General features: G+C 38.8%; 1 protein-coding gene across 1 annotated transcript in view; it reads right to left on the bottom strand.

Annotated features, from left to right (window-relative positions):
- Positions 1 to 15,314, bottom strand: part of STARD9 (StAR related lipid transfer domain containing 9) — a 115,312-nt gene that overhangs the window by 50,087 nt on the left and 49,911 nt on the right. The window contains exons 4-8 of the mRNA XM_067296498.1: positions 11,058 to 11,174; positions 8,875 to 8,907; positions 8,726 to 8,787; positions 8,017 to 8,129; positions 1,728 to 1,797 (exon numbers count right to left, since the gene is read on the bottom strand). Of these exons, the coding sequence (XP_067152599.1) occupies positions 1,728 to 1,797; positions 8,017 to 8,129; positions 8,726 to 8,787; positions 8,875 to 8,907; positions 11,058 to 11,174 (395 nt within the window). The remainder of the gene's footprint in view (positions 1 to 1,727; positions 1,798 to 8,016; positions 8,130 to 8,725; positions 8,788 to 8,874; positions 8,908 to 11,057; positions 11,175 to 15,314) is intronic.

Genomic DNA, 15,314 nt, shown 5'->3' with positions numbered 1-15,314 from the left:
GATGGCATATGGTGCGTGGTTTACTACTTTTAATTGTTCTAGTAATGTTATCTATATTGGCTGGTTGCTTTGCTTTACATAGCAGCAAGGCTATGCTTTTGGAAAAGCTTACGAAAGCTTGGAAATGTTTAATGCATTTTTTTAAATTTTATTTTAAAGCGTCTGAGACTGGGTCTGGCAAAATGCCAAGAGAAAAAAAAAAGCTTAACAGCTATGCCAGATACAATAACAATAATGAGTACATATCACGAATCATATTTTGTTTATTTTTAAAACAGACAGTCATAGCCAGGGTAGTGCTAGAGACAGCCTGGTTAAAACAAAACAAAACAACACAACCCGAAACACTTAGAAGAAAGACTTTCTGCTCCGTGTTAGTACAGGAGCTGCCCTCTCCTCCAGGAAACGTGCCCCTATGTTCAAGGGCAGCTTCCCCTCTTTTCTCTCTTCCCCTCTTTTCTCTCCTGCCTGCTTAGGCCTGGAGCCCTCCCGCCCCAGCTGTTCCTCGCCTGCCTCGGGGAGCACGGGGCGAACACAGCCTGCTCCCCTCTCCTGCCCTGCACGCAGATCCTGCCGACACTCATTGGGCAGCACATCCCAGTTTACAGAGCTTTGAAGCTTCCTTGATTGCATTTACAATGGGCTAATAAATACTCTGCAGAATATTTGATAAAAATAAAGACTGCAGGTAAATAGATATTTTCTGTATATTCCAAATAAGTTTTTGAAAAGTTACCCAGAAAGAAGTTGCCTGGTTTCATGCAAATGACAAAGTTTGAAATTTCAGCAACATACAAACCTACAACCAAAATACTGAACCAGCGATTTTGTTCACATCTTCTATTTCTGTAGCAACGAGACCACCGTAGCATTACCCTAGTAGACTGACTAGAATTCTGTTATTATTTTGAAAAGCTCTCTTTTTATCACAGAGTTATATCTACTGATTGGTACAAGCATAAGTAGCAAAAATTAATCCTGCTGCATATTCTGTCTTTGTCATAAAGCAGCTTAGTTTTTATTTACTTGGCAGCACCACTGATATTCTAACATTTCAACCTCCCTTATCATAAGAGTTAATATTAATCTTAGAACTGTGATTTGTATTTGGAGGATTCTCCTTTTGAAATAATACTCTTTTTCCATCACTCTAATGGTAGTTGTGTGGTATCCAAAGCTACCTGTAGAAAGAGGGGAAAAAAATCACTCAACTAACATGAGCTTAGGTCATCAATTTCACTGGCATGCCAGTTCCCACAGTTCTCTCGTAGCAACCATGTACATGATTTAGTGTAAAAATTTTAAATACTTGCATAAAAATTAAACAAAAACATATTATCTTTTCAGCAGCTATAAATCAGTAAGTTGCACTAACAGTGAGTTGAAAGCTATACAGTCTAAAGTGCCACAAGCAAGTGGAGGAAAAAAGCAAAACCGTTTATGGCAAAAACACTTCCTGGCTTACCTTTCTTATCCCGGACAGATGGCAGAATTTTGTGGGTAGAGTTTTGAAGAAATGTGTTAAACAACAACTTTGTGAGCCCCTGTAGCTATGATTATGGATAATATGAGGATATATAGCATCTTTCAGGCAATGATCATAAAACCTGACATCCTATCACAAAGCATCAACAATGCTGTCAGTAAAAAACAGACATCAATGGAATCAAAATGTGGAGAAAGAGAAGTGTTAAATAAAGATGGGGTTTATTTGTTTTATAAAATACCTTTTAGCAATTCCTTTCTCCAGAAGTTCTACAACTTGCTTGTAGTCTGTAACTAAATGTTGAGACAATCCTGCCAAACATTTAAAAAGAGTTAAATGCATAATTTTTTCAGAAAGTTTCAGTCACTTCATTTCATTAATCTTTGGGGAGTCACAATAACAATTTACCCAACATCTGGAGCATAAAGACATTCTCCTGGAATGCCTGCCTATTCTACAAGTAGTCTCTGAACTAGTGTAACTATTTTAACTAAACTAAACTAAAATAAAACATTGTAGTCCATCCTTCAGATGCAGTGACATTAGTATAAAAATGCCTTGCACCTTGAAAGGATGGACCTTTTTCCAACTCATCAATGGAATGATGATATTTGAAAAATGGTATAGTTGAAAACTCCTCATGGTGATGCAGTTATGTCACCACTATTAATTGGGTACATATCCTGTATAGGAGCTTTTAGCTGTTGCCTCTGGATAATGGTTCTGCTCACACGACTCACAGAATTAGGAACCATCCCCTGTGTAGAATATTTAGCAGGTACTTCATTTTAATTAGCACTGAGCCTGCAACACTTAGAGTCCTGATGCTCTCTATTCTCCCCAGAGGGTATCCAAATCATGACATGAAACATGTGGCCTTTTATATCTCCCGCTTTCAGGATTTTTTTCAATTTGATTTCATTTTTAAGGAAAAAGCCAGCCAAAAACAAATGAGCGAAATACTGCATTGCAGAGCCTACTGTAGCAGAATGGTGGCTGTGACTAATGTAGCCCCAGTGGAGGGCAGCACGCTGCTATGCTGTAATTGCATTGCCAGCACCTTACAAAATGCAGATTCCAGCAGAGACACAAAATTAACTTCGACAGGCTCGTATTTCACATAAATCCAGTTTAATGTCTCCTTTGCATTTTCTGGTGATGATAACTTATCATTTGCACTGCAGAGACTCCTAAAAAAAAAATCCCGAGTTGTGAAGCAGGACTTATCATGCAATGCACCCTAGTAAAACAGTCCCTTCCTAAATGTTTTATCTCAGATTTGGAGTCCAGGGCTATTCATTTTCTTCACTTCACTACTGCACTGATTTGGGTTTTGTTTTGTTTTACTGTAGGCCACAACAGTGTGGATGAGAGGTCAGAGTATTGAAAAAATGTGATTTATTTGGATCAAACAATTTATCTACAGCCAGAGTGTAAGTCAGGATGAATTTAAAAATTCAACCTGACTGAAATGACTATTTCTGATGTTGTTAGAGAGGTTCTCTCCTTTGATGATAATGCCTTGCTCAACTTTAAATGAAAGCAAAATCTAGCCCAAAGACGGGAATTTATGTTAGTCATTTAACAACTGATACACATACAGGAAAAAAAAAAAAGTATTTGGATTACCTACACTTAAAAAAAATCCCATAACTATAGTGTACATGCATGCACACACACACAAAGTATAGGATGATTTTCAAAGAAAAGCGTTTCTTCTACTCTCTAGTGTAGCTTTCCAATACAATAATTCCAGAAGTCATCACATTTTCCATTTGAGAAAAAGGGCCATTATTTTTCAAATAGCACTAGGACTTTCAAACACAGAATATGGAAACTACCATATATTGTTTTCCCAGACCGTTTTTCAGGATTTTATTTAACTGACAAAAGCACTAATTATATAATGGAGGGACAGAGGAAATTCTTACCTACCTACATTTCCAAAAGCACTGAAATACTGAATCTAGCACAGACTTCTATAATAATTTGTTTTACAATAAGGTAAATGAAATATTGTGAATGTTGTTTGAAATGACAATGCTCTTTTGGCTGCTGGAAAAAGAAAGGTCATTTTCAAGTACTATCGAAAGACTGAAAACTCTTGCTCATCTAGAAATCTGCCTCAGAGCAAGACAGAATCTCCCCCAGAAACGTGTCTCGGAGTAACAAAATAGATTGCATCATTTCCTGATTTAAGAGCGGCTGATTCCTTAACAGTGCAACCATCTGTGAGGGAGAGGCTTGAAACAATTCCAACGCGAAGGACTGAAACACTTTTAGCATTTTAAAGGCTACAATCTCACACCCTTTTCGCGGAAAAACGATGGGCTGGGAACTATTCAAGATACTTAGTGTTGGGAGCTGACTGGACTTGCAAATGGAAAATGCATTGTCCCCTAATATCAGGGCAACTAAGCATCCTTAAAGGGGTTAAATTCCGATTTTCCCCTCTGTTTGTTTTTCTTCCGAGTGCTAACAGTACTCTGGACATCCCTGACGCCAACCACATACCCGCAGTGCAAGGGGGAGCCTGCAAGCCTTTGCTGCAAATGGCAAACACAGACGCTTGTCCTGAACGCACTGGATCTCAGGGAGATAACGGCAAATGTCTGTGCTTTGCCTGATGCTCACCATTTTAACCCCTCCCACACAGCACACTGCCTGGAAGGGGGATACAAGACAAGCTGCCCTTTTCGTAACTTTGTGGATATGTCTGACCTCTGCCATCCACCTATTAGAAACCAGATTCTTCACTGTGGTCGCTCACAGGGGGACTACATATAAAACTGCTGTAGACTTCAGTATGTAGATGGCCCTCATTACAGAGATCAGCAGTTGTTGATTGCAGCAGTATATTACTGCAGTTGACAAGGGCATTTTGTACCAGCGTTGTGAACCGCTTCATTTTCTTGAATAGCATGTTATTAAAACAGAGCTAACCGTACTCCTCACCTGCATGCAAAATACTTCCAGCCTCTCTCACTGCGGCTCGTTTGCGATGTGAAGCAACGAGTGCAGTTCCACAAGGAACTATGAAACAGATCTTCTTTATTGATCCCTCTTCCCAAAAGATGCAAAGATTGGCTCAAATAAAATTGTTACAGTTCTTAATTGCGTAAACTGTACATACACATTTATTAGCATATATTTTTATATATGTATCTAAAAAAAAAACTATGTCATCTGACTGTTGCCTCTAGCCATTCATTGGTTACATCAGCCTCAAATCACTTCTATTCACATGCTCTCACAGCAGCGTGTAATAATACCCATGATGCCTTCAACAGAAAAATCACTTCATTTTTCATGCATGAGATCAGTTTTTCTAAACATGTGAATCACATTTATCATTAAAAAATACATCTTTTCTTACAGCATTAACACAAAGATTTTTGGAGCCTGTCATAAGATACAGAAGACACAGAGAATCTTCTAAAATAAAGCATTCGCACTGGTTTTAATAATGTGTCCAAAACCAGCAAATATTATTTAGGTTAACATGTTTTTGTACTTTCATATTAAAAAAACACAAAATCTCATCAAAAAGGAAGTCTGAAGGGATATTTCAGAACTCTAACATAAATTGTTCTATTTAAAATTTTTAGTTGCATCTAAGTATAAAATTCTTATTCAAAAAGGGTAAAATTGAATTAAAAAAAAATCAGAACTGGAAAAGAAAAGTGACAGATTTAGCCTAGAAGTTTCCAGATGAGGACAGACTAGTGACAAAAGGCAAGCCAGCCCATTGGCAAGCCTCTGAATCCCAGCTATAACTTCATTTTCTTTTAAAACATGGAAACTTCATTATATGCAGCCAAGGAATCATTGGAGACACAGGCTTGAGAAAAGGGATGGAAACTGCCAAGGAAGGAAGCAGTTTAAAGACCTTTTCTTGTGTGGTGAATGAGCAGCTGCTAAAAGAAAATAATTAGTATCTGTACCCCACCAACAATGAAGTTCTCAGATAACAAGCAGGTAGAAAAAGATTCCTGGAAAGACCTCAATAAAGGCCAAATGTCTATGAAGCTACTTTTCAAAGAATGGTTTGCCATACTAATGAGACCATCAATTCATCTATTTTCCAACTCTCCGTTAAGCAGGACGCTGCTGTGCTGGGAAAAAACAGCTGAAAGAACCACAGTGCCAGACAGCCCCCCGTGCATGGCAGCGCACACGGGAAGCACTTCCCGATTTCTTATTTCAGATGAGGAACCGGTAACAACCGGCAGTCCTTAGAGGCACTGTTACTGACACTGCAGGTGACCTGGGAACGAGAACTGGGAATGCCAGGTTTCACCCCATCACTGACTCACTTGGTCAAGTCACCCCATCTGTTGTCACGTCTCAGCTTAATCTCTAAAGTGTGGGTAACATCAGCCCATTTTACAACGTGGTGATAACGCTTAATGAAAGGTGGGTAACACATCCTCAGGTTCTTGGACAAAAGGTGATACATTATTACTGTTATTTTAGCTTGTGTGCCTAAGAAAACAAACTGTTTAGGGTTCTTCTATAAATCCAGACATAAATAATTAACTTAATTTCCAATTCTTATTCTTTAAAAAAGAAACCTAGGTAATGTCACAATAAAGAAAAATAGAGGGAGAAAAGTGAACCAGGGAGAACAACGGGAAATTACAAAATGAGACAAGAGAGACAAGAACTCTATGTTTAAAAGCCAGAACAAATCAGTATTTGCTCTGATATGACAGGACCAATAAAATTCTGTGTGATATGTATTCTGCATATTAAATGTGTCCTTCCCAGGTGTCAAGTATGTTACTATCCACTTGGTGGCCAAGCCAAGCACTTTCAGAACCAGCGATTCCAGAGGCAAATTTGGAATTCTGCCCACTGGAGAGACAAGGCGTACTAAAAAGGAAGTGTATGCACTTACTTTCTAAACAAACTCACCAATTTTTGCATCGGTTGGAAAAGGATCTTCCTTCCAATCTCCATTATAAAGCTACTGTCTATGATTTAGCACACTGATTTTGAGGAATGTACCTTTTGACAGTCATTGGTCAGATACATCCAAGGTAGCAGGCAAACTTTACATTAGGCCCTAATCAATTTACAAAGCAACAATGGCCAAACTCGAGATTAAAACTATGCAAGACCCTCAAGTATATGCACCAGTCAAAAGTGGAAATAAATTACAAGTAAAAAAAAATAAGAGAAGATAAGAACTAAAACCAAGAAAGAAAATTGAAAGGAAAAAAATACATATTTTTTTCATCCATTCTCTTCTGCTACCTGATGTGAAAGCTGATTCCCTAGAAAACACAAGGCCACACGAGGGGCTGCTGCTGCAAGTGTGAATTAAGAGTGTGATTTATCACTTACTCCTGGAAGGGCAAAGAGAACAGAGTGGGATATCCAGCCAGTGGGATAACAGACACTGGCAAAGTCTTCAGTATATTATACACGTTCACATGAACAAGCAAAATATTTGAGGAGGGTAAATGTTCATAGGCTTATTCATGCTGACTGTAAAGGCCTAGGTTAAGTTAATTTCAACTAATGTTTAATTGTATCAATCACTGGGAGTTTCCTTAGCATCCTGGGTTGGCAACACCATATCCATGTTTTTTCAAGAGCATTTTGTTAGCTTGTCACCCGTCTTGCACACTTACGTGGTCAGAATTCCACTATATTTACTGTACTGGGTTCTTCAAAGATTTTCTAAGACCTATTTGATATATATTCCCACAGTGGCCCAGAATTCATCTTAGTAATCTGCTTCTGAAGGTTTTATGTCTTTCTGACTTCTCAATAATTGTGCAAGTTTCACTTCCATATCATACCACAGGATTTAATGGTCTGGATATCAAAAGTCTGACCTCTCAGAAACAATGTGGAGCTAAAAATTCTCCAGAAAGCAGCACCAATACTCATATTGTAGACTCAAGAGTGCCTTAATTTCTCCTTTAACCAAACTGTAACTAGAAATCAATGTTCCTGGGTATCAAAGCTGCTTAACATTTTGCTGTCTTTGGTTACTCATTGAGTAAATAAATTAACCTTTGGTTCAATTTACAACTACGGCCCCATCCTCAGTCTCATTTTTCTTACTGTTTCCTGCAAACCTTCAGTTCATGCCTTATGCAATTCTTTTGTCTCCTCCAGCAGCCAAAGTATCCACATATCCATCAAGTTAGTGCAAGTCAATAAGATTCACCCCTTCCTGAGAATATTGCAGTAGTCATACTCCTCTTCTTATCCCCACACCAGTAAGTTCTGGTCTGGCATCTTGCCCCTTTGCTCAGCCCTGGTTATAGCAAGACATCAGTAGAGTTTGACGTGTTAGCTGACCGGTATGAAACAGAGAATAATGAATGGGCTGGGATGCTATTTATTTTATTGAGAAGGTTCAGAGTCCTTCAAACTACCTATTTTAAATTGACTACTCAATGTTGGCAACAGTGGAAATGATAAGACCGTGCGAGGAACATATGTGTAGATACGTAAAGACCTGACACACCTTTACTTGAAATTCTTATACTAACAACAAAACCCACTCTCACCTTGCACATATGGTCCTGTTTCAGGGTGTTCTCGGACTCGAAGAGTGTAAGGTTTCTTGTGGTCTGATTGTTTTAACAAATCTCGGACACGCTCATTATAGATTTCAAGAAAACTGAAAACAAAAAAAGAAAAGAAAAGAAAGCACATATAATTGCTCTTCATACAATGTAACTACCTGAATCTTTCATCGATTTTTCATGATTTTTCAGTTAATGCATTCGCTTTCACTTCTGTTACTGCCTCTTCCCACACGGTGCACACAGAAAGAATTAGTTAGTCACTTTCCAAGAAGTAAGAGACATTCATCGTTTCATTTAAAAATTCATGAAATTAGCTTTTTCTAAAGCTGATAAGTCCAAATCCCCAAATTTCCAAACACAGTGTTTCATCAGGTACTATGAATAAGAGAATGAATAAGGGAACTACGAATAAGAACGGAACGTAGAATTATGGCTCAAATTTAAGAGTTAGACAAACAGGAAGTAAATTCTTAAAGCATTCCTATTTTAGCTGTCTATACAAAAGTGAACAGGCAATACTCAAAAGTAACATCAGCACTTTCTCATCCTTCCTCCACTGTTCTCTCCCTTGCTCCAAAATGATCAACATATGACAAAACATGAACAAAAAAAGTCTTTGCTTTGTTTGATTGTAGGAATATATTTTTGAAAACTTTCATACCATTGACCAAAACAGTGACATTCTTACCTGACCTTTACTCTGCAAGATGCTGTCTGTTCTGAGTAATCATCCTTCCTTGAAAAGAGACCCTGCACAAACCAAACGTTCTTATAAATTTTAAATACAAGAAAATCTAACAGCTTAAACAAATGTAAGTGAAATAAAAAAATAAGTACCTCACATATACGAGGTGTCAACCCAATCGACGCCTATAAATAATAACAATAATAAATTAATATATTTGCTCTTATCCTTGCAAAACTCATTTATTAAATAAAAGCAAAGTGATGAGGAAAGAACAGAATCATGGTGCAACATCAAAGTAATGACCATATAGAGGATCGCAATACAGACCACTCTGGAGTGCAGTTTGGAGTACTGCATGGCAATGCACAGCTGAAGCATCTTGCACCTGAAACACTACAGGGACTAGTGTGCTGTGTAATGTCAGCTGTCTTGGCTTTGGTAAACGCTCTGTTTACAGCAAAAAGTCATTTTAGAGCAACTTATACAGCATCAGTGAGAAGCAGAGAGACTTCACAGGCTAAACCAAGAGCTGTTTGATGTAAAGACACGGGGCATGTCTACACCGGAGGTGCTGCAGTTCAGTGTAGATACAGCCAGGCTAGCACTGAAATAAGTTTGATCATTTACTAGTATTTTATTTTTCCTTATTCTACTTCTATTTCTTTATGCTATGGCATGACAGAGCTTGGACCAGCTTTATCTTCTATATAGAGTCTCAGCCAGAAGAGGCTAGGGGCTGCAGAACTCACGCTGCCTGGCAGCACTGCTAGCAGTACCTGAACCAGCGAATTTCAGCTTTGCCCAAGCAGTCTGCACAGCCCTGAAGCCACGGTGTGTTCCTGTGTAGGGACCTGTTCTTGTGGCACGCTTCTTCACCCCTTGGTGACTGCAGTGCCAGTGCACCCTCAGAAACACTTCTTTCAGGCTCAAGTCAAATCTCCTTGCTGAATAGCATGAAAGACTTTTAGAAGGTACATTTGAAAATAGGGAGGGAGAGGAAAAATAAAATAAAGGGTTCAGATTCTCCAAGTAAATATACGACTGTGGCCAAAAGTTCAGTGCAGACCAAATGCTTGATTCTTCCTAGTTACAAACACTGCTTCGCAGCAAATACATGTTATTAAAGATGGCATCAAAACAGGATTCTTACGGAAAAAGAAATCACTTTATAACTCTGAAATCTCTTAGAAACACTACTACCTGGAAATTTCCTTGGAAAGGAATAATGGTAAGTTCAAGATGTGGCCATTATGAGTTGCTAAGATACTTTCAAAATAATGTAACACAAATGATTTGGTTTGTTTCTCATTAATCCTGATTTTTATAATTCTTCAGTTTTACAACTTTTTCATGGAGTTAATCTTGACTGAAAACAAAATGAACAGAGAACCCAGGCCACGATTTGACAAAATCCTATTGTTGATGTCAGTGGAGGGGGGAAAAAAAAATCCAAACTGTTGTGCAGAACATGAACCAGGCCAGACCAGCCTTTTTCTTCTCTTTGGAATTTGAACAAGTTTTACCCTTGTTTCACTTTTTAAATTGAATTCTCTTAGGGGTAGGAAATAGAGGCCCACTTGTGCAAATTGTTAAATAAAATATCTCTTGTTTAGGGGCAACTCACATTCCACCAAAAACCAAGAATAATTATGGATAAAGATCAGATTGCCTTCTGTTGCAGCAGAGTGCAGGAATCCTTAACTCTCTCCACGGATCTGAGTACCAATACTAAAATACACTCCAAGTTCCTGGTAGCCAAGTACCTTAAAATACAACAGCTTCTACAAACACCATTCAAATTAATTTCAAAACTGGAAGTAAAGCAAGTATAGTTTCCATAAGGCAAAGGATAGCTTCTGCAATCCATAAATGTCTCAAGTAGATAACAAAGTCTGTTACAAAAATATGCCCGTGAATTGTATCCATTTTCATTTGTGAAAATAATTTAATTTCAGCATGGCTCAGACTGCCAAAAAATTATGTAAGAATGAATATGTTGCATTGTCTTGAGCTATATGCTTCTAAAAAACTAGAAGCATTCAGGAGTATAGGTTTTTTTGTCTTCTAGCATAGCAATGAGATTCATACACGGTAAAATGAAGGTTATCTAAAAGAAACATTTAAATTATGCCATATTTTCTGGGTTTTTTAGTTGATGCTACATTATTTACCTAGGCATTTACCTCTCATTTTACATATTCATATATACACACACACACCAAGTAAAACACACACAAGCATTCTGCTCAACTAGTACCATAATCTAGGTTTTAAAAATAAAGCAAACCATATTTCTGCTAAACCTGTCACCGAACCCTAAGTGGTAACTCACAGGTGTTCCCATCATGGTGTAAGTTTTTCCTGAACCTGTCTGTCCATATGCAAAGAGGCAGATGTTGTATCCTCTAAATGCACCCATCAACACAGAAGTGCCGAGATCCTGGAACACCTGGAAAGACCAAAAGAGAGAAAGCAGTCCATGAATAATATGCCTCCCAGGAAGCATGCAGCATTACTTCATCATTCAGCTTTCATAACTCCATGTGGACAAGGATTTCCATTATATTCGTCTTTTAATTTATCCGGCACAATGTTAAGTGTCCAGCATCACTTAGTAGATCCTCCTCCAGATACTGGTATGCCAAGGGCCACACTGACATGCAGCAGTATTGTTTAGTTGTGCTTTCCTGCCTGCCATCTCTTATTTTATAATAGGACTGTATGAATTTCTTGGGAATCCCCCTCCCAACCAAGTTTTTACAGTGCATAGCATAAATCTGACAGAAAACCATGATCAAGGCTCTTTGGCACAATAACAGCAGCAGCAGCTTTGGACATCACATTCATGGGTCCAAAGCAAAACAAAGTCTAACCTGTAGCCTGCAGACCAGACCTAGCCCAAGGAATGCTTCCTTCTGATCCCTTTGGACAGTAAGTACTGCCACCAAAAGCTAAATGATTTATTTTCTGCTCATGCTATGCACAGAGAAACACACTGCCTTCTACTTATCGAACCACAGAGCCAAAAACTGTTACCACCAAATCAGTGTCAGCCTCTAGGGACTTCTAAAGCTTGGGCTGGGCCGCTGTGGCTGTAGAAGTTGGACCATGTTCTCAGAACACCAAAGCCATGCTATAGCTCAGTTGAAAGACCACTTGGTAAAGCTTCCTGTCGAACAAACATTGGATCATAAGGTTACAGTAGGCAGGCTGCCAAACCTGAAACACAGCTTTGGCCTTTCCAAAGAAATATTACAAGTATTAATGTTTTTGCTATTCACATAGAAAGCTAGCTAGTATATATAGATGCATACTATTGCAGTCTCATCCATAGCCAGGGCACTTGCTTCTCTCCTGGACAGATAAATGTACTAAACTTGGTATAAAAATGAATAGTAAAATATACTTCATAGATGCCATCATTCTACCTGTACTATCCAGAACAGATATTAAAAATCCTTTCCTGAGGCTTTTATTTTCAGATCGTATTTCAGCTCAAACTGAGACAAGATGCTAATCCCTAGCCTAAGAATCAATAACATTCTAATTCTGCAGAACTACCATTGGTACCAATGGCTACCATTATTATTTCCATTAATTAGAAACATCTTGGTTATTTATGGTCTTGAATAACTAAATCAAAGCTAGAAGTCAAGAATGCACACGAAGAACTAGTAGTTCATTTGCAGCACACCTGGTTCCTCATCAGGGACAGCATGCCATGAAAAGTTCAGCTATTTATGGACAGGAAGATTAACACAATTATGTACTACTTTTAGCAAAATACATCAACCACACACAAATGAATGAATGAACAAATAACTGACCAGATGTATTAGCTTGATGGTCAAAAATTATGCTGAAGAAGCCAATTAATCACTTTCACCTAATAAATAGACATTGCTCAAATCTATTTTCATAGAAAAGTTACTTTACCACACTATTTTCACAAATATCAGTATATACAGACACACATGGATATGAATTATTTGCCATCACAAAGATTTAAAATGTGTTTAAAGAGCCCAGAAGTGCACAAAAAGAGACAGAAAAAGGGTTAAAGAAATGAACAGCACAGAAGAAAGCTATTGAGAAGCACTTGAAGATGTCAATTTTAAGGTGAGACTAGGGAAGAAAAGTGCATAATTTAAAAGAAGAATAGGAGGGGAAGAAATTTTAGCCCCAGGGAGGTGAGCAGCTTGAGTGGTAGCATCAAAGGGGCCATAAAAAAGTCTAGGCAAAAAAATGAAAGGCAGCTAATAAAGCTATATGTACACAAAGCATCAGGCAAAAAAAAAGGAAAAACAGAGCAACAATTACAAATTGGTTTCTGAACACTGCAGGTAAGAAGTAAAAGTTGCATTTGATGTGGTAATGGGAAAGGAAAATTTCTGTCTTTACAAGAGCAGAACAGAGTTACCACACACAATTCTCTGAGCTACTATAAAATCAGTTCTTCATTACCACTTCAGATGTAAATGTTCCCTGATACCACAACCAGAACTGTTTTTCCTTATAAATCAAGTATATACTAGAAAGTATAAAATAAGATCACAGGCAGCACTCCGCCCATGAGCCTTGCCTTCTGAGTTGTGGGAAAATGTAACAGCAGGAATTAGGCTGGGGGTTGGGTTTTCTTGGAGGCTGCTTGTAACATCTGTTTTTACTTACATCCCTCCTTTCTATAGAAGAGGCCCCACTTAAAAATCATAATTGAATAAATATATCAAAGTGTGCCATTATCCCTGTAGCTTTTATTTTACTAGATCAGTGGGATCCAGTGGGACTGCCTTCAGCAGTACCTCTTACAGGAGTAAGGACTGCATAACCTGACCCCATATTTGTTTCAGAGAATGAAATGCAATTCTATGATATGTTCCGAGTCCTCCAGTGCTCTGATTTATTGTTTTCGGGTTTTAGTAATCTGACTGCATTTGGCCACAAGTAGAGAGCATGCAATGCACCCTTATATTGTCCCAACATAGTTCCTGCTTCTGAACAGAGAGTCACTGTATTTGTCTGAGTGGTTCTGCAATAGTTGTGACAATCTTCTAATTAAAGGCACAGCCAGAGGTAACATCTGGAGTGGCACAGCACAGCATGTTTGACCACCAGCATGCCTCTCCTTTAGAGTACAGTGAGAAACATTGGGCAAACTATGTCCTGAAGGTTCTCCTTTCAGTAATACTGAACCCACTATTCTCGGTCAAGCAGTACTGAAGAAAGAGGTCAGCCCCATATTTACAGCATCATTATAACACAGATTGGTTTTCTTCTATAAAGATATTTGGAAAAGCATCTCAGGGTTAATAATAGCAGTGCAAACCATTATTGTGTGATTCTTGGCATGAGTCATCCGTCAAGGCAGGACATAAATAAATCAAGTTCTTTGATGTTGTGTGGCCTACAAATCAGTCTCACGAGTTCAGAAATCTGTTTTACTAATCCTTTACAGTAAATCTGTACACTGACCAAGGACAAAACAGGGGCTTACAGCTCAAATGAACATGCAGACCAATAAAGACTCATCAGTTACACCAAGCTCCAGCTAGCAGCTGTATACGTAATCCCCACCTGCTTCTTCCCCTCTGCCTCCTGCAATTCTTCATGCCTATTTGAGCATCCCCCAGCCCTCCACTGCTTCCTGCCATCCTATCACATATATCACATCCACTCTCAGCTGTCCTTGGTCCACCAGAGTGGGACACAAAATGTCCTGCCTTGGGGGAGAGGATGTGACTGACCAGTTGGAATATTGCTTACTGCCAGCTGCTCCAGCACCATCAACTACCAGTGGAGATGCATATAAGTCTGGTACCAAAGACCACAGGCTGATTCTCAGCCCTGGCAGGCCATAAAGAAACTCGCTATAATTTATATTTGGCTCATGAACTACATGTCACACAACCTTGTGTTAAAGGATGCACGGAAGGCACCCTCCTCCAAATGTCTTTTGAACTTCTAAATAGTCTTCTTTCTCCTGCCTACTATGCCTACTGCCTGCACCCTGACTTCCAGAATGCTTCTATATCTTCTGCATGGAAGGGAATGGATCAGAAGCTGTTTCAGTTCTCTGCACTCCTGGGTTTTCTACTTTGCTGGTTTCTATTCACTTAGATGACAGAATCTCCCAGAACTGCAGTGCAAAATGATGATAAAAAATAAATCTTGAACCACCTCACCTGCTTCCCTAAGGCCTTCCTCTTGTGCTTACATGTGAATTCTGCAGCGGACTTTGAACTTTCCCCCAGTGGAAGCACTATTAGGATCTCTCCCCTACCCAGTCTGCACATAAAATTTGTAGGAATCTAATAAGCTGAGACCTCTACCCCTTTCAAATTGGATTGAAGCTAGCCAATTGGTTTAAACATTATTGGGAAAAGCAGGAGAGCAGCAGAGACAGTCACTGCAAAGTTGCATACATCTAATTTCTTTAGGAAATCAGGCTAAAAGACTGCAGTTACCACATATTCAGCAGAGACTAAGATTGCACCATGTAATTTTGCTGTAGATTGTGCATGCTGTGGACATGCTCCAGCTCACGAGCTTAGAAAGACTTTCACCAAGATCCCAGAAGTGGGTCAGGATG

The sequence above is a fragment of the Apteryx mantelli genome, chromosome 4 (genome assembly GCF_036417845.1).
Source record: "Apteryx mantelli isolate bAptMan1 chromosome 4, bAptMan1.hap1, whole genome shotgun sequence".
NCBI lineage: Eukaryota > Metazoa > Chordata > Aves > Apterygiformes > Apterygidae > Apteryx > Apteryx mantelli.
This window is presented reverse-complemented; position numbering and strand designations above follow the sequence as displayed.